Here is a 19131-nt window from a genome sequence, read left to right on the forward strand (position 1 = left end):
GTGGCCACAGTAGCCAGTTGATTGAGATTCTTCCCAAAGCAGTCTGTGAACCGAGACAGGGAAGCCCCTGCACAGTATCTGTATATTTGTACCTGTTCCAAAGCTCGATCGGTTTTACTTTGGATTAAATCTTCCGCTCTGCAATATGCTTGTGCCGTTGACGAGATTGGAATTTGGAGATATTCGCACCGAATATAATCACAAGTTACGTCAATAAGTAGGTACTTAGTAGTTATTAAGATCTTTCATTTCCAGTCTGACTTAAAACCGTCTACCTACTCTAGCGAGGTAACTAAACAGCCAACTATTGGCAATATCAGAACACGATCGTTATAGCTCTGCTCTAGACTTATGGACCGCGCTGACTACCCAAAAATAGGTAGCTGGCCGTTGAAATCGAAGGTGTGTCTCGGCCGCGTGCCGGGAGCCGTGAATTGTTGAGCAATGTGTGGGATTTTAGGGCCAAATTGTGTTGCGGCACCTGGCCAGCTTCGAGACTGTCGTCTAGTCTCATAACCAAACTATTTTCATATAGGAATTACCTAATTACCACCTTCTTCAGACTCTATAAGAAAAAAGAAGAGTTATACTAGTACTAGAGCATCCCTCGAATTTTTTAGTTTGTGCACCCGCTTCTTCATATTGCAGTTGACTCTATTCTATTCTATCCTATCTTGTTTAGAGAAGCTTGGAACGAAATATACCTAACAAATGTAATAGCAAATCACACCCGTCGTCTAAACCTCACTTTTACATCTCCTTTCGCAGGTAAGCCACCCGCCCCAAAGAAGTCTCGATCGACCTCAGGAACCTTTCCACCCGCCGTATCCCACTCAAAAGCCGTGACGAGAACAGCTACAATCGCTTGAATCTCTTGTGATGCGAAGTGTCTTCCAGGGCACACAGTAGTACCTCCACCAAAAGGTCTAAGCTTGGATTGAAATTCGCGAATTCTCTTCGTGGCCATCGTCGGGTCCTCGCCCGGGTAAGGCAGCCATCGATCTGGGTTAAACTCATTGACATCCTTGCCCCAGTACTCTTCCTCCATTTGAACAAGTAAGGAGAGACCTTGTATCATACCACCCTTTTTATACATATATCCGTCAATCTCGGTGTCCTCAAGAACAATACGAGGTGAAAGAGCTGAAACTCCGAGTCTGTATCAGGAGTTAGCTTTATATAGCCTGGTTGATGCAATGAAGGGAATATAGTAACGCGTACCTAAGTGTCTCTTGCCAAACAGCGTTTAAAAGAGGAAGTTTGGTCAATTTTTCAACATCAAACGTTGGCAAAGAAGAACCTTTGACTGGATCTTCGGTGCATGAAGCGACCTCATTCCTCAATTTTTCTAGTAGCCCAGGTGTAAACAAAATGTGTGCAATCATCCAGCAAGTTGTAGGTATGGCGTTTGCTTCGAGACTAGTTATCGATGAAATGATGGTTAGTATTTTTTTTAGTGGGCGGGTCCTAATCACATACGTACCCCCAGAACAGAGACACGTGAATCGAAGCATGTGCAATATGGTCGTCTTCTGCGAAAACCTGTCTATTCAATTTGACACGATTTCGGACCAACCTGGCCCCAAGGTTTTCCTCCCAAGCTACATCTTCATCAATGTCCTCCGCAAAGTCTTGAACTTCCAGACGCCATCTAACAAATTCGTCCAGAACCTTAGATCTTGCTGCTCGAACCCCTGGAATTAGGAAGTCAGGGTACAATCTAGCCAGCTGTAGGAAACCACTATCCCATTTCCAGAAATTACGAACAAACTCATCGTCCATCCGTAGCTTATGACCGTAAAGCGCTCGCCCCGAAGCTTGGAACATTATCCCTTTGACCCATGCGAAGAGATCAACCTTGTGGAAATCGTTCACAGTATGTTTCTCCAATTCAACATTGAGCTCTCGAATAAATTGCCTTGTCAAGCTTTCCAACCCACTTGTTCCAAGATTAAACTCTTGAAGATACCACTTATGTATGATCTTTGACCATCCAAGTTGCCCCTCCAACCCTGTCTGGTCGATACCTGGCAGACCCACGGACACAACCTTGATGCAACTATCTGTTGTACCAAAGAGGTTTCTCAGCACAAACTCGGTCAATGGTTCGAAAACAACTGTCTTCCCTTTACGCCACATTGACAGGATGGATGCGGGGTCTGTAATAAAATATATTCTCTGGCCGAACACGAAAAGGGTACGAGGTTTTCCTAAGCGACCATCCATTTTCCTATGATCATGGGGAAACATACAGTCAGCACAATCTCGACACACAAGCATGCCTAGGTAGAAATGGATGGTAAAAAAACAGCTGTACCCTACCTATAGCCACTATGTAACTTGTTCATGCTACCCATCAAGCTGAATGCATGTCCCAGAAAAGGAATCCAGTACGGCGGAACCGGTGGCTCGCCATCTTTCGTCGGATTTCCTGCGTTTAAACTTGTTGTAACGAAGGTATACACCAGAGGTAAAACGGCGGCCAAGGCGGTATACAGCGCAATGCTCCCTGGTGTAACACTAATAAGCGAAAGAGACTCGCGAATCGAGTCAGCAATTGGAATAGAAGAATTCATCGTGGAACGTTATTTCGGGTTCGTGATCGGGCAAGTGCAAAATCTATCGTTAAGATACCCAGCTTGCCGATCAATAGACGCAAAGGAAGGACATCAAGAAGGATGAGAAGGTATACTTGACCAACAAAAGTATGAATGGAAACCCCTTTCCCTTTCCCTTTGCTAGATTTTTTCAATCCACTCCCTGTTCTAGTCCAAAATTCAACGAGGAATAAGTAAAGAGCCGTGATTACTGAGGGTACCATTAGTCGCTCGAGGCGAATATGCTGACACACACCATTTATCCCACAGTGCAAATACTTAAGTAATTTTTCAAAGGTACATACACACGGCAATTGCGAAGGGCTTCGGCTAATGGATCGCTCCAATTTCGACACTCAGCTAGTATAAGCCTCGAAAACAGTATTACTTGGCGTTACTTTAAGAAGGGTCTGATTGGTCATCCACTCATAGTGGGAGAACTATTCTCAAGATGGTATAATTGCATATAACAGCAACAGGGCACGCAAACACGACGGACAGTCCGGACTCCATCGTGCACTGCGAAATAGTGGCGAAGTACCATAGCCTATCACGACCGAAAACGCCATCGACTGTACGATATTCGGAGTCGATTTGAACAAAGACCAGGAATCTTGAAACTTCACGCTTCCTATGACCAATATTTATTTGGCTGACGACACCGATGACTCCAGTCCCCAATTCCAATCAGTGCACTTTGCTTGTACAAGAAGAGCCAATTGGAATATTGACTCAGAGGCTGTCAGATAACAGTATATAGCCGGAGTGAGACGGAGACTTAACTCGAATGGGGTTAGGCGGTTGCGAATAACCTCAGTGGGTTCGAATCCAAATGTGCATGTTCAACCCAGATCTGTGTGCGAAATTAAATAGCGCCACACTCGATACTGTGGCTATGCCATGTCGCACAGACCATTCTTCAGGCGTTTTGTTGCATTTTTGATATATCAACACTAATGCGAGCTACCAGTCTCGACACTAAACCAGCTTAGCTCAGACCTCGCCAGTCTTGATCTCGCATGCGGCACCGAACAGCTTTAAAGCTTTATGGAGCCACAAAGCTGGTTTTCATTCGTATTCTAGCTACACACAACTCTATAGCTACTGTATATCCTATGTTACTAGAAACCGGACTTTTTTAGAGACCCCTTAGTCCTCCTCTTCGTCGAACTCGCCCCACCGAGTCTTCAGTTCATTCCATTCTTTCCTCTCACGGAACTCCAATGACCCGTTTATTTCCGCGGATCTTCTTCCCAAAATATACCGATTGTCTGGTCGCTTTCCATTGCGATCCAATGGTAACCTGATGTCAAATCGTAACAAACAATATATAAGAAGCATTTTCAACTGATAAATAGCGAAGAACCTGCCTGTACATGCATGCTTGCCATGGCTGAATGCCAAGTACTCTTTGCTTGTAGCAGCGGCTTGAAGCTTCGAAGATTCTTCCGGGTTGGTCATCTTTTCACGCATTTCAGAGAAACGAAAGCCTTTCCATATATGAGCGTCGGGGCCGTATATTTCTTCAGACAAGTGGGTGGCGGTGGCGGGAGCGGTGACAAATGTGCCCTTTGGTAGATGGAGTGGGACCTTCCCCGACTTAAAGGTATAGTCAGACATGGTGAGCTTTGAAATGACGATAGACACAACACAGTTCCAACGTTGGGACTCTCTGAGACAAGAATCAAGTTTTAACATGTTGTTGAGAGCTTCCTTTGTGTAGCCGCCATGTTGATCCATGGTGGCAATGATTTCCTCTCGGAGGGGATCGATATATTCTGGGTTAGCAGCCAAATCGTAGAGAATATGCAATGTAGACTACCAAGTTTATTTTGTTAATAATCGAAAAAGGATATCATTACGTATAGTTTTAGGGCTGACTTACCATAGATGTCGTATGGATTGCTGCAAAATTCAACCAAATCAACCTCCAAGACATTTGCTCATTGGTTTGTTGGTGTGCGTCCTTTTTCATCGCAGCGTCAATGATCCATGTTATCGAATCATTGGGCTTTTCGGCATCCCAACGTTCTTGCCCGAGTTCCTCTCGCATGCGTTTACGCTCCTCGAATACAGGCTTCAATATCTTCATTGCCCGTTGTGGAAGCCTAAAACGTTTTAAGAGAACCCACTCCAGAAGGGGTTGGAACATTCTGGGAGCCAGGTCTACCATATAGACTACTTCGTTTGTCCTGATAGCATAGGCCCGGAATACATCAAGTAATTCTTGGTTGCGGCAGAGAGGAAGCCCGACTGTAAATATACTAGTTAGTAGTATACCCTTAAACACATCCAAAAGCCTTAGGGTCAGATTTCATACCAAAACACCGATTAGCAGACCTAAATAATCCTTTAATTAGCCCTTACTAAATTCTGCGTATAGAAATTCATATCAACAGTGCATATCTACCTAGAAACGACTTGGATCACAACTTCCCAAATACCGACCTTCGTCCAGCCTAGTCCAGACCATCCAGTTGGTTATAAATCCTCAAGAGGTTACTGTGACAAAGAAAAAGGAAGTTATACCCGGTCCAAGCTTCAAAGTATCCTTCCAAGCCACGTTCCCTTCTTGTCGGATCTCTGGTAATATACTCGCCATTCGGGGAGTTAATTGCGATTTGATTACGTCTACGTGATAAGTGTTGATATAATCTCCGAGGGATGGCTCTGCCACTCTATTGTGTTTATTTTTCTAGGGCCCAAATTAGGCCAGCTCTTAACCGAGTATATAAGAACGACATCCCGGAAGAATAAATACCATATTGAGTGCCTCATAAAATCCGACTTTGGAGTCCGCCACCATAGCGAGTTCAGCGATTTGGTCCGGATCAGTAAGGAAAACCAACCACCTCTTTGGTGTTGATATCACAAAGGCTCTTCCTTCTCGAGCATACTAATATCATGACACTCAGCGTAAGATTCCATTTAATTCGTAAACAGTTGAGTTACACTTCTGCAAACCTTTTGATAGCCCTCCCAAACAACATCTGCTGAGTTGTGAAGGTAGTAATATCCAGCTTTCCACGATCCGAAGAGGCCAGGCCGAATGCCAACGTAAGGGAGATCAATCTAACCAATTTTAGTATTTGCTAAATTAAACTATATCACAGCCCATGAGCATATGTAGAACTCACGTATGATTTGCGATATTGGTAGACCCCATAAACTCCATAAATTGGGATTAGGAGGATCATAAGATAAAGTAAAGCCACATTCGTCGCTTTCCCCTCGATTATTTCCATAGTCTGAGTGTAAATAAGCCCCGCTAGGTGATTTGCATAACCTTGAGGGCTATCTGGCGCCAATGACGCGGCTGGGAGTTGATCCATTCTCAAAATAGGTACTGATATCGATTCAATATTTCGTGATTGTTATAGTAATACCTCTAGAAGGTAGGAAAAATGCAGTAAATTTTTGATTTTCCAAAGTTTTGAAATTTTATAGTGATTACATGAATAAGACTACTTAAAAAGCATCGTAAGATGGTTTCTACATGGAGTTTTTTTAAGCCGGCAAGAGCGACCCGGCCTGAGTTTCAAAAGGAAAACGAGAGCTCGCTACTACTATGACCCAAGTTGTAGATATGGTGGTACAAGATTTCTCTCTCCTCAATTAAGAACTTAACCATACTTAAGATGATTGAATTAAGCGTCCCCCAGGCTACTCGGCTAATGCCTAGGCTAATACCCAAGGCCTAATGCTAGTCTGGGGGACGCACGTCTAATGCACACCAGACTACCTCACCTTTCGAGTTAGCATATGATGTCAAGGCTAGTCTCAAAACTTCGTAGAGCTAGGAATATTGGGGGTTCAATCACGGAGAAAGGATTACATGAGTATATTGTGACATGTAAAAATTATGTCTAGCTTCTAGGCTCGGGTATCCACATCGATGCATTTAATGCCGGCTCCACCACCCCGCTCGAGATCATTGGTGACCCAGTGTGGTCTAGTAACCAACTCAATATAATTCTTATGCGCTCTCCCGTTCCAATGCACAGAGCCGAACGGAGATGTCACCAAGAAGGTACTTGTCATGGATTCAATTTCTGCGTCCTACCACTCGGAATCTTGAGCGATATCCGGTGTGGCGGACTAAATGGCGGGAATTACTAGGCTGAATCAACAAATTAGCACGATACACAAGGAATTTGAAACACCATCGTGCCGTTGTCCACCGTGCCGAGGCCGATCGAAGGTTAGTGGGTACGTGGGTACTGGTCTCGAAGCTAAGTGGGTATACAAATCACATTCCTAGACTTGCATGCATTGTTGTCAAGTCACATAGCGTTAGCCGATTAATTGTCGCGCTACGTAGCTCCTGCATTATGCAACACTAATTGCGGTATACGGTAGCGTTGGTTCATGCTGTGATATATCGATATCCGGTAGATGTTTTTAATTGAACCAACCTCCCATATTTTTATCTGAAAAGGATTTGACATTCCGATGATCATATATAGATATTTTAACAAAATTTACAGACGATGTATAATGCCTTGGTAATTAGGACCCGTGTCTACAGTTTCATAAAATACGTATGGTAGCTATCGATTCGTGTGAAACTTTGCCTTCGTATCATATCAGTTTGTTGTGTTACACAAAGAAAACAGGTTGAGTTTTTGAGACCGCCTATAGTTACGTCACTTGGCATCTATAACTGCATCCAAGCACGCCACTGCAAAGCCGCCGGAGCTCCAACTATAGAGCCCCTAGAGTATGGGGCTCTAGGATGATGTCGGTGCCCAAAATCTGTAAGCTTAGTTGTTTATGGGATGATTTGGCCTGGCAGCAATTGCATGCGAAGCCTTCAAATTTGCGGGCGGGCATGCATGAACTATCCAAAACGTGGGGTGGATTAAGCTAATCAACGGATATGGGTATAATAAAAGTTTGTCTCCAAATTTCAATGCTCGAATATGTGGATGTTCAAACTTTGTGGTGTACATCCCCTGAGAGATCTCGAGATCGAGATATGGTTATTTGCAAATGGGGACGCTCTAACAATTGGGCGACCCGATCGTAAGATATAAAAGAAAGTTAGATACTTGTAAACGCTAAACGTGGTTGAGTCCATGGCAGTATATCTGCGGTAACTCGGCTTAATAATTCTGTCAGGGATATACACGTTAAGTTACAAGAGTGCTGAGGGCCTAGCTATCTAGGTTTTTTGAAGTAAAAGTATTGCCGTAACGGCAATAACTAATATTCTTTCCGACTGACTGTTGCAAGATTCCTTAGACGGGAAATTGATGAAATAGATCTATATATAACACATCGATGTATATGAACCAAAGATTGTACATACAATTATGGTCATATCTATCAGGTGGGTTCTTCCTTCTATTTAGAGGAAGCACCTATCAATTTCTGCACGTCCAAGATGATATCCGCGGCAGAAGTCCAAAAACCGGGGGGGTGTACTTTCCAGCTCTTGGAGACAGAGGTCCAAATTGTCTCTCTCCCGTTTTGCGATATCATGTAATAGGCGACGGCTATCGTTAGAGAGTAGGATTGGCGACAAAGCAACGGCGTCGTGTAAATCCACAAACGCCATAGCAAGCCCCAACAGGAGCCCAGTATTTTCGATTGGACGTTGACATAAATGGAGCATCAAAAGCCCAAAATCCGACTTCCAAGTTTCCAGAACATCTTTAAGGCATGTTGGCTCCATGGATCCAGAGAACTTGACCATTTCGAGGCCTAACTCAACAAGCCCAATGCTTTCCTTGCGCCGGACTTCATCCATGCCAGCAACCATGGAATCCTCTGGCCCAAAGCCTGACTGAGCACGTAGCACTCGAATAATAGAGCATGCCATCGGGGTCGTAGTTTGCGCAGGTATGCAAATAAAATGTTCGAGGAGGCAAGGGTGGGTAAACCACAGTGGGAAAAACCTTTCCCAATTCGCTGGAACTGTCGTCTCAATCCTCGACGCTCTTGGGAGGTGAGTTGTTGAAGGCAAAAGTTGTGCTAAAATATTGTTAGCTGGAAGCTGTGAAAACACCGGGTGATGCACCCTGATATCGAGGCTTTTGAAAGCTTTGTTGGAGGATATTTCAGACTCGTTTATAAAACTCCAGTAATAAGCTGGGTCTGAAACGAAGCCGGTTCCTCCCAAGGAATCGATCCATCTCTTTACCGCGAGGACTTCCGACTGCGTGAAAGAGCCGAACATTCTTCCTTGCCAGGAAAGCTCTTTCATGAGTCGGCTCTTATCACTGTCCCCCTTGAATATCCACGGTTCAGCATTGCTAAGCGCATCTAGGAACTGTATTTGATGTTGCTGCGACTCCAATCCATTTGGTATCAACCATTCAGTAATTGTACGGCCTCCAAATTTGATTTTGCTGTTGCAATGTATCTTTTGCGAAACTAGAGCTTTAGCTTTGAAGATTCGGATCACCTCTGCCTCTAGTGAATTGCGAGGAAATATCTCCCGCTCTGTGGGTAAAACAGTGTTGAGTGTCCTGAACTTCGGGCAGACAGGGGCCGTTGGGAGACCTTTCGAGAGAATATAACCAACTTGAATACGCTTCCAAGTATGTTTTGCGGCAGCGTCTCCATCTCGTTTCTGAATTAACTCGAGATACTCCATAGCGGTTTCAAGGGCGATTGCGGTATGACCGGAGTCCGCGTTGTCGATTGAAATGTGAAGAACGAAATAATATGGGTCGTATCCCAGTTCTTTTAGCTCTTTAGAAACCTTCAATGTCTCCAGTGCCATGGCTTCGTAATGCATGTTAAATCCGATTATTTCTGGTAAAAATTGATGCGGGAAAAGCGAGATCAACAATTGTGCGATCGCGGCTTTCCAGACCCCATACTCATTTAACCCGTGCCGGGGATCTATAAAATCGATATCGTCACCAGCTGGAAACCCAGGCTCCACGGTTTCCATGAGTTGACGGTAAAGATAAACGTGGTTCTTTTCAAGGTCTCCATCCCCAAGCTCTTCCGAAAGTACCTGCCATGCATTTTTCACCACCCGACGAAGACCAAACGGAGTGGTTATCTTGTTTATGTGTCCCAACCAAGCCCCATCGACATATTTCACCGGCGAGCTTTGCAAAAGCCACCACTTAGCTTCCTCTCTCGTCGAAAACATCTCTCTTGGTCCTTTAGCCCTCCTTCTAGCTAAATATTGTTCCCACAGGTCCATGACTTTATTGTCTTCTCTTTGTTGGAATTCCAGCAACGCATCTCGTGAGTACTGCTCGATCGATAGGATCCCGGTATTTGGTGCCTTACATGCCTGCTCAAGAGTCTCAGAAAACAACGAAATCAGGACGTCCCTAGCCTGCGGCAACACACTATGGTGCGCCTCGAGGTGCTGAAGCTTGTAATAGAGCTCTTTGTGAAGTTGCATGGAACTTTTTGCTTTGATATCATGTTCAATTTGTCGGGATGAGACCTTGTTTGCTCTCCTGTGGCTTCCAACTACTTCTAGCAATGGTCTTTTCCCTTCTCCTTGAATATAAAAGGATATTTGAAATCTCTGACGGGCTAGAAATGTAAAAATTGTAAATAAGACGATGAAAGTTGCGGCCGAATGGGCGAATAAAGAGTCCACCCCCTCCATTTTAATATTTTGATCTGAATCTGTAAGCTTGGGTCTGCAAGGAAAAAGGTAGACGTAGGCAGTTTGGATTTATATTGAGAACTGTTTTTTATTCGCGAGAAGGAAGGATTCTACTTGTAAAGTGAACGGGGAAGGTTCAGATTTATATTCCAGAGCCACAGCTGGCTGATCTTATCAGTGAATTTTGCGGCACACATTTCCGCTGGTTCCAGTAGATATTCATTTCTCAATTAATTTATTCTCGTTCGACTTATTATCTATGTGCAGATGTTCCCCCAACGAAGCGGTTATGAAATTATCTCCTGAAATATCGACATGTTACACAAATTTCGGATGGCTCCTGTTAATCGACATGATTAATGATTTTACCTAGACGAATCTTACACGTTGACCCTTCAGACGATACTATCGGATGATTTTCTCCTCAATTTCCAAAGCGTATTTTCTAATAAGTGAGGGGTCTGGGGATAACCTTAAGCAAGTAAGTGATGTCAACAGGGGCGGCCTTTGCGAAATTACCGGCGTTGCGAGCCACCTACCATGCATGGAAAATGACGAAAACAACTCCCAGCTGCAGAAAACCACCAGTCATGAATATAAAAAATTACAAAAAAACACAGGCACTCTTATATATATCTAAGCCATTTTTTAGGGACTATTATTTCAATCGATCTGGCAGAATTTGCAAAGGTATACTATCCACGCATACTAAATTTATTGTTGAGTTGTCTGGCGTTTATTCGTTAACGTTATAACGTGATGCGACCGTAGCAACGACGGAATTTTGACGAATAAATTACAGAGGCGGTAAGAAGCGTGGCTTACGGGGTGGCTGGTTGTTGAAGCACTGGGTAGGTGCCTGTCGACGAAAGGTTGCCAGAATCGAAGGGGGGACCCTTTGGTTCGTGTGGGAAGCTGTTCGTTTTGGTTCTAATCCTTGGATGGCCAATATATCAAGATCTACTCCTTTCAGTAATCTCATCATTTTAGTCAGGCCTTTCAGCAATAAAGGCCTGGGCTGGGAGAATGTCATCCTATGGGACATATATAGCATCAGCAGTTAGGGCTTGAAATTAACAGGATGGCCGCTAGGCTTTGTTACTCACCGAAACCATCCAGGTTTTTCAGCTTGGTAGCCCAAGCCGGCAGCAAGATGTACCCCATTCTGAATGAGCTTTTGATCTAGTCTCATATCTTCCGTCAACCCTGGCTCGCTACCATCTTCTGGTTGCTCTAGTGCAAAGCTGAGGTCCACCCATAGAAAAAAACCTGCGTTACTCCCTCGAGCGTAGTCGATCCCAAGGTTGTCCAGGATCCCTGCCAAAAACTCATAGCCTTCCCCCAATCTTTTTTGGTGCTCCGAAATATAATACTCGAGAAAAATAGTGTCTTCGAGCATGATACACCAGGCTAGATCCGCGGGTGCAGAAGGCCATGAAAATATAGTAATGCTGGACATGGCTTCTACGAGCTGTGGATTACGGGATACCACAAGACCCAGACGTAATCCGTTGGATGAAAAATCTTTGGACATCCCGTAGCTTTTTAAAACTTAGTGTTCCAGAATAATTTACTTGATATAATCCTCAATCAATACTCACAGTACATGGACACGCATGGGGTCCACGATATCTTCCATATTGATAGACAGAACACTCTGGAATTCAACGGCATCATTGTTGGAACTTGTTCTGAATATGGACATAGCGTATATCTCGTCGGCGATCAAATGAATATCGTGCTTTTCACAGAATTTTAGATATTCAACAAGCGTTTCCCGGGGCTTTTATAAATATAGGTAAGTCCAAGCAAAGAAGCTGTAAGTTTGGCTGTCTGGGAAGACTTACATAGCACCTTCCCAAAGGGTTATGCGGATTTGCGAGTAATACTGCCTGTATCCGGGCATGAGTATGCTCGTTGTTGAATTTGACCAGCTCTTGCTCATAACACTGCAATGCTTGTATAGAGAATGGGTCTATGGCACCAAATGAAACCGGAACCGCATTCGCTCTTCGAATCGAAAACTTAGTATACCGGATTCTTTGCTAACCCGTAGTTTTGACATACCTGGATCGTGCGTAAAAGTCTTTTCTAGTTTTAGTCTCGGCTTAACTTCCTCGATTCAGAGATTTTGTATCGGTATTGTGGATTGATACCTTTGATGAATCCCGAGTATACCGGCTTTCCCACCAGTATCCCATCTCCTTCATTGCAAAGAGTCCAAATCAGTTGGTCTAGAGTCCCACTGACTCCTGAGCTAACGATAATCTCTCTTGGCTGCACATCTATTATTGGATTGAAATAATTATTGATGAAATTTGTGAGATTTGATTTGAGTCGGTAAGATCCAGTGGTCCCATCCCCGTATGTCAAGTGCTTTGTTTCTAATCGCAACTGAATATGATAATAAACACACAAGTATTAGTATCTCGGCTTTGTAATGCCAGTTAAAGTTGGAATGAATTTGAAATTACGTTTTCATTTAAGTAGTCAGCTACAATCTTTTGCATAAGACTATTCTCAGCGATTGCTAAATTTATTCTAACCCATATATCTCTATTAGCATTTCACAGCCAAATTTGTAACATTCTCGACTTTTCAAGATAGTGTTAGATTACATACATTCCATTAGGGTTGGTTTCCTCATGGTATGTATTTCCCATCAACTAATTATAAGGTAAGTAGCGTAGAAGCATTAGTCCTCTGAGTCCCACTATTGAAGAGTCGGGAAAGAGTGTATAGCCTCCCAGCTCAAGTAGACTCCTGAGCAAAACTATCCATAGGTAGTTACGAACCTCAATTAGCGACTCAAAATACTCGTTCCGGTTCGTCACGTTATGTAAAGCACGCCGAGATAACATCGGCGCCGTGGAAGGAATATATTGAACCATTTGAGAAGATCGATTGTGTCCGTGGTATATTTGCTGGGAGCTTTTGGTACTAGCTAAGGGCTTATTAACACACTATGGTATAATTTCGACGGTCTTTTATACCATGTCCTTCGTTTCTGTTTCGCTAATAAATCCATTTAGGAATTTGTTGGGCCGAACCCCCACTCAGCCATCCTATCATTTTCTAGTATCAATCAATTACGAATTGAGGTAAAACCCGATATCTGAGCTTTGGGAACCCCCTGCTTCTGTTCCGACAAGATCGCCAATTGAGCAGCTGCAAGGGCTTTGAATACTATCCATCTGATTAGTGCTTCATAAATAAGCGAATAACATTCCTGGCATTTAGTGTCGTCAAAAGTTAGGTGACTATCACTATACTGAGAAGCTACATGAAGCTTTTCGTCACGACTCCCTAAATATCTATACGTCCCGACTGATACGTAATGCGCATATGCAGTTGAATTCCCCTGGGTGAAGGTAAGACATTAAAATAGTTCACTAGCTTCCTGCAGCAGCAACCTGCATTACCGAGCTTACAAAGTAGTCTGGCAAAAATTCTTTTCTATAAATCGATCTAGTATTGTTGCTAGGATCCTAGGACCCTGTCGTACCGCAAAGATATCGAGTTCTCATTAATATTGTATGGTCTTTGGTGACACAAGACGCCATAACTACCCGAGAGCTGGGTTCTATAGAGATCAATTTTTGCAAAATAGATAAACTACTGGACGTGTCTAGAGGCCTTTGGTAATTTCGGACTTTGGTAGGTCAACATTGCAAGAGCGATACACTGCAGATTGATTGGTACAATTTAGAATTTGAAATTTCGCAGCCTTGAATCCGAAATTTCTATCGTACGATAGAACCAGCCAAGATCGTCAATGCATAGAAAAAAGTTCTATCTCAATGCTACCGATTTCTTCTCGTACGCCCATGAACAAGTCAAATACCTAGCGGTTACAATATAAATAGGATTTTCTAAAATAAGGAAATTTGTTCCCCTTAATCGGGCTCGCCATTTCGTTCCTAAATGTTGCAGAATGTGTTTTTGCTTTGTGTGACATGCATGGAGGTACTCTAATGACTATAGAGGAACCAAGGAAGTATCATTTTCCGGTCTGAAGAAATAAGTTACAGCCCATCGTTCCTCAAAACCACCAACCGGCTGTGAGACCCGATGTCGGCAGGAATACAGCAGTCCGCCTGTAAGTGCCTGCAGCGTGTCCCCAACAGTTACAATTGCATGCCCGGGCTTTGCTTCCACCCAAGCCCACTCTTTATTCCATGGCAATTCAACCTGCGTCCCCCATTTATCAGTGTAGAGTAACGTTAAACTGCCACCGTCTGTGTGCGTGTTATCTCTAACATCAGCGAGATTCTCTAGGGTAGGTCCACGATAAACCTTCAAACTACTATTATTCCGCTTCTTAGGATGATGTTTTTCCTCGAGATGGTGTTCGGAGTCCGGCCAGAGCGATTTCGATAGTTCACCTAAAATTACGTGACTCACTTCATGTGAAGCAGAAATGAAACGCTGCACAGTAGCGGAATCTGATTCGATAATATCCGGTAAAGGAACTTCAGAGGAAATAACGTCGTCTCGAAGGATCTTGTAAGATTGGGATATGGGTTAGATACGGCAGAAAAGCTCGGTATGCGGACGTGAAAGATGTGTGTCTAGGGCCATCATACCTCAAGAGACCCCCAGTTGTTCCCTCCTTTATACCTATATGTAGGGCACAGAACAATTAAAACTTTTGGCTTTGATCCGGCGTTGATGTTAGAGGGACAATCTTGCGTACCCACGAAATTCGTCGTCCATTCTAAAATCCTTGAGTAAATTTTCTTCGGACTGAGCAAAATATTGTTCTGTGACCGAGTAAAGCCGCTCCACATCCGCAAGATATGGCTTAGAGTCTGACACATCAAGGTAGAAAAACCCTAACGATCTAGCCGCGCTATAGAGCTTTATGCGTTCGCCTTCATCCTTCTGGAGGAGGAGCCGTAGGCTCACAGTTTCCAGAGGGGCGACATTGATTTCGGTATTGTTGACTATAGCTTTTCTGCATGGAATAGACATTACTCCGAAGGGATGCGGGTTATTCGGCCAACTAGCTCGAAGTTTGTCTGTATTCAAAGTAGATAAAGTATTATTAGGTTAGAATGATATCGTTAAAAGTGTTAGATGCTTCAATATCGAGCTTTCGATAGAGGAGTATCATTGTCACTATGATTTGCTTTATATACAGGTATATTGAACTTTGTCTTCCAGAGTATACTCCTTGCTTCGATGAGACAATATTACGTAACTGCATCGTGAAAAGATTAGTACTAGAGTGTATTAAAAGCTGTAAGGGATCGAAATTTTATCACAATGTGAATTTTCTGGTCAAACAAAACTTATCTTAGTAGTACGCAGGGCTTATCCGAAGCTGTGGTGGTCATTACAGAAAGATAATCGCTAACTACGCGACACCTATTGACGGCTAGAGCCGTCACCCTTATGCTTGTATCCGAGCTGAAATCCATGTGGTCTGTATCAACGAGCCATTGATTAAATTCTCAGATTTTAGCCGGCCTAGGATCGCGATCCTGTATGCATGTCGAGCTATTCTGGGGCGAGCGGCCCAGCTCTAGCGAAGTTTATGGAATAGCTACTCCGTGCCCCACAGTGTGAATTTGACCAGCAAGGCAGGGGTGAGCGTCCCCTCGACATTCGATCGGCCCAGACTAACTACCCGATCGATCGGGATGAACATGCATATTTCTGGTTTCGGCCCTAGGCCCTTGTTCATGACAATTGTTCGCTTTCCAGCACGATTTCCGCACGCATGCATACGTACGTGCCTTTTTCAAATTCCTCGTTCGCAGGTGCATACATGGGAATCTGTGCACTAGCAATTCGCTTGCATCTCCGAGTGTTTTTCGTGCTGCAGATACTCGTTTGCAAACTGAGCTCTTTGATGAGCGCGAGAGCTGAATTGAAACTACTGCATCTAGCCTGATCGGGACTACCAAGCCTTGTGCAACCCATCATGTCGCACAGTATAAACTTGGCGCCTTGGCGAACCCCGCCTCAGACTAGCTGCTTAGGAGTTGCCCTGGATTCGTAAGAGCTTAGCTTCGATGATTTGGTAGACTCTGTACGGGATTGCATATTGCTTTGTCTTTGAAATTTGAAAGAATAGAAAATAGAAAAAGCATATTTTTTTGTTTGACGGCCTAGAGTAAATTTGTTGAAACGTAACGCAGATCGGCCGCGGATTGGATTAACTACGGCTTTCTGCATCTGGAACTCTCTCTGTTGTCATTTGATACCCTACACATATACACGTACAAGATTTCAGTATTGAACCAAAAGGGGACCATCAATATTATCGAGCCTTCCAACCGCGGGCTTCACTATCTCGCGTGGCCCCAATTTCCTCACAGCGCTGAAGTTAAGCAGTTTGAAAGATGGCCGAAACGAAACTCCCCGGATCTACTGACAGTCAAGATCACCGACTTGATCTCATACTACGTGGATTAGAGCGGGTCGATACTGCGGACGCTGAACTCATTAAGGATGTTCTGCATGAAAAGGTGCATCCTGACATCTTTTGGGGTAAGTTTTACAATAAATTGTAAGATCGTTTTTCGATGCTAACTAAGTCTCAGGGGTCGCACCGACGGGAAGGCGTGAGTAAGATATCGAAGGCCTTTGGATCAGAACCTAATTTTTTTATGGGCAGCCCATATTGGATATTTAGTTCCATTTGTAAAAATTGCAGAATTGGTGGAGGCCGGCGTAGAGGTAAGCCTCTTCCCCCAAAATTGGATGTTGCAGTTCGTCGGCTTCCCTTCGAATGCTGAATCATGTTTATTTCTCTTTTAGGTAAAAATTCTACTCGCAGGTTAGAGATCTATTGGATTCTTTCGGCCACTCCAAGATAGTGGGATTAGAATGAATATATATCCCTTCCTGTAGGAGCGTATTAACAGTTCGAAATAGATCTCTATGCATTCCTCGTAAATTATCGGCACTCCCGCTCCTTGGTCGCATCCCGCCGAGAGTACTACAGATTCGCACTTACTGCTGTTTTCGAGACCATTTCGGGTTTGCCAGCTTCAACTATTGCGTTCCATCAAGAGACTTCATTTTCGGTCTCGCCGGATTTTATAAATGATGTCTACGAACTCTTGAGTTATACATCGTTGGGAGAAGCTAGGTCTCCGAATGAAGAGCTCGCCACCACAACGATGCTCAGTCCCTTAGTGGTACCTATCGTACAAGCATTAGATGAGAGATATATGGATTGCGATTTCCAACTAGGCGGTTTGGACCAAGTAGGCCCCCCAATTCTTGGAAGCTCCTAAGCTTTTATAACAGATCATCTAACGAAAGAATTACGTGTCAAAGGCAGGATACTATGTCTATGGAGACAAATATCTCCCAAAAATTGGCCACAAGAAGCGGCATGCACACATAATGAACAAAATGCTTCCAGGCCTGACCGGAACAAAAATGTCTGCGTCTAACCCCAAGTCTAAAATCGATCTGTTGGATCCGCCTGAAATAGTTTATCAAAAGATAATGGAGGCTCATTGCGATTCCAGCACAGCCAATGATAATCCTATACTAGCGCTTCTCAAGATAATACTAGTACCTATAGGCAGACTACGACTAGAACAGTCAGCTAGGGCGGGCTCTAATGCCAAAAAAACCATTCCGTTCGTCGAGCCCAATGCACCAGAAGGGTGTGTGTTCTCAATCATGTCTGGGAGAGAATCGTACCACTATAAATCCTATGAAGCTATCGAGCACGACTTTCTGGCAGGGAAGCTGTCCTCAGGCACCCTAAAGGCTGCTGTTGCGGACGCTATGAACCAGATCCTTGCGCCTATCCGTAAATCTTACGAAGATAACAGCCAATGGCAAGATGTGCTAAAGATTGCATACCCAGAATCGGAGCGAGAGTACGTTAAAACCACCCACCAGACCCGAGACTACCCACAAGACTATAAAGCTACCTCATTTTGGATTTTAGTTTCAAGAGATGAACAAAACCGCTGACTCATTTGAAATGATAGCGTATCGAACGCGTCGCCAGAGACGCAAAACGCTAGCGAAAACTTTTGTATCCCTACTGTCCTACGCGAGGTCTCAAATGAGAGAGTAAAACTAATTCCCTTCAATGTATGTATCCAACCTCTAGTATTTCCTACGGAACCCGCTAATAAGTATAGCCGGCGTTACACACGGCAGAGTTCATCAAAAGGGTCCAAGATAGCCCTGAGGTCTGGACGCATGGGCCAGTTGGGCCTTTTGAGTCTGCTGAGAATTTTGACACAGATTTCATAGACAAAATTGTGCGACCGAAGACGGACATGCTGCTATATGCTGTGATCGATAGGTGTAAACCTCCCACACTGGCCGACAAAGATGGTGCTTTGGCCGGCCTTATCGCCTATCTCGGTACTTCCCCAGCAAATCTATGCACCGAGATTGGCTTTGTGGTTACACTTCCACAGTTTCAGCGAACTCATGTCACTTCTAACGCTGTTGGTTTACTGTTAAAACTGGCCCTGGACTCTCCAAACGAAGGGGGGCTGGGGTTCCGCCGAGTACAGTGGATGACAAGTTCTGTGAACCATCCATCAATCAAGACCGCCGAAAAGATGGGGTTTACGAAAGAAGGGGTGATAAGATGGGATCGTCTCTACCCTGGAGGAGCAAATACTGGAAAAGAGTCAAATGGTAAACCTCTAGATGTCGATGGCAAAGTTGGTCACATGAATGGAAGGGACCTAGGCCGGGATTCCGTTATGTTTAGTATGTGCTGGGATGATTGGTACCTCAGCGGTATGAGAGAACACGTAAATGAAAGGATGGCTAGATAATAGTATGGTTTTTTAACTCATTATTTGGATTAACGGTTTAGAAGGTTCATAGTTTTATGATAGGACCGCTTAAGCTTTAGAAAAGATTAAGAGCGCAGAATTAACGAGACGAGAAAGGCTACATATTCTATAGCTTAGAAATTATATCTGCGTTGATTTTAGTATTTCATGCATA

At 43.9% G+C, this 19131-nt stretch overlaps 6 protein-coding genes across 6 annotated transcripts; 1 reads left to right on the forward strand and 5 right to left on the reverse strand.

Moving 5' to 3' along the window:
• Positions 1 to 724: 724 nt before the first annotated feature.
• Positions 725 to 2576, reverse strand: AOL_s00076g400 (uncharacterized protein; the record flags this gene model as incomplete). Its single annotated transcript, XM_011122952.1, has 4 exons — positions 725 to 1157; positions 1222 to 1419; positions 1484 to 2230; positions 2323 to 2576. 4 exons carry the CDS (start codon positions 2574 to 2576, stop codon positions 725 to 727), a joined length of 1632 nt encoding a protein of 543 aa, XP_011121254.1.
• Positions 2577 to 3746: 1170 nt separating this feature from the next.
• On the reverse strand, positions 3747 to 5929 carry AOL_s00076g401 (uncharacterized protein; the record flags this gene model as incomplete). The annotated part of the gene is made up of 8 exons (XM_011122953.1): positions 3747 to 4415; positions 4483 to 4850; positions 4918 to 4937; positions 5008 to 5056; positions 5127 to 5292; positions 5359 to 5493; positions 5562 to 5669; positions 5735 to 5929. The coding sequence occupies 8 exons, from the start codon at positions 5927 to 5929 to the stop codon at positions 3747 to 3749; spliced, it is 1710 nt and encodes a 569-aa protein (XP_011121255.1).
• Positions 5930 to 7947: 2018 nt separating this feature from the next.
• On the reverse strand, positions 7948 to 9969 carry AOL_s00076g402 (uncharacterized protein; the record flags this gene model as incomplete). The annotated part of the gene is made up of 1 exon (XM_011122954.1): positions 7948 to 9969. The coding sequence occupies one exon, from the start codon at positions 9967 to 9969 to the stop codon at positions 7948 to 7950; it is 2022 nt and encodes a 673-aa protein (XP_011121256.1).
• Positions 9970 to 10978: 1009 nt separating this feature from the next.
• Positions 10979 to 12829, reverse strand: AOL_s00076g403 (uncharacterized protein; the record flags this gene model as incomplete). The annotated part of the gene is made up of 8 exons (XM_011122955.1): positions 10979 to 11216; positions 11289 to 11723; positions 11784 to 11965; positions 12030 to 12192; positions 12250 to 12268; positions 12339 to 12576; positions 12657 to 12712; positions 12805 to 12829. The coding sequence occupies 8 exons, from the start codon at positions 12827 to 12829 to the stop codon at positions 10979 to 10981; spliced, it is 1356 nt and encodes a 451-aa protein (XP_011121257.1).
• A 1331-nt stretch (positions 12830 to 14160) lies between these two features.
• Positions 14161 to 15156, reverse strand: AOL_s00076g404 (uncharacterized protein; the record flags this gene model as incomplete). The annotated part of the gene is made up of 3 exons (XM_011122956.1): positions 14161 to 14685; positions 14769 to 14802; positions 14879 to 15156. The coding sequence occupies 3 exons, from the start codon at positions 15154 to 15156 to the stop codon at positions 14161 to 14163; spliced, it is 837 nt and encodes a 278-aa protein (XP_011121258.1).
• Positions 15157 to 16532: 1376 nt separating this feature from the next.
• AOL_s00076g405 (uncharacterized protein) lies at positions 16533 to 18956 on the forward strand (the record flags this gene model as incomplete). Its single annotated transcript, XM_011122957.1, has 8 exons — positions 16533 to 16680; positions 16734 to 16754; positions 16808 to 16869; positions 16951 to 16969; positions 17068 to 17402; positions 17476 to 18032; positions 18147 to 18252; positions 18303 to 18956. 8 exons carry the CDS (start codon positions 16533 to 16535, stop codon positions 18954 to 18956), a joined length of 1902 nt encoding a protein of 633 aa, XP_011121259.1.
• Positions 18957 to 19131: the final 175 nt, after the last annotated feature.

Source organism: Orbilia oligospora (assembly GCF_000225545.1).
Source record: "Orbilia oligospora ATCC 24927 unplaced genomic scaffold scaffold00076, whole genome shotgun sequence".
Classification (NCBI taxonomy): Eukaryota; Fungi; Ascomycota; class Orbiliomycetes; order Orbiliales; family Orbiliaceae; genus Orbilia; species Orbilia oligospora.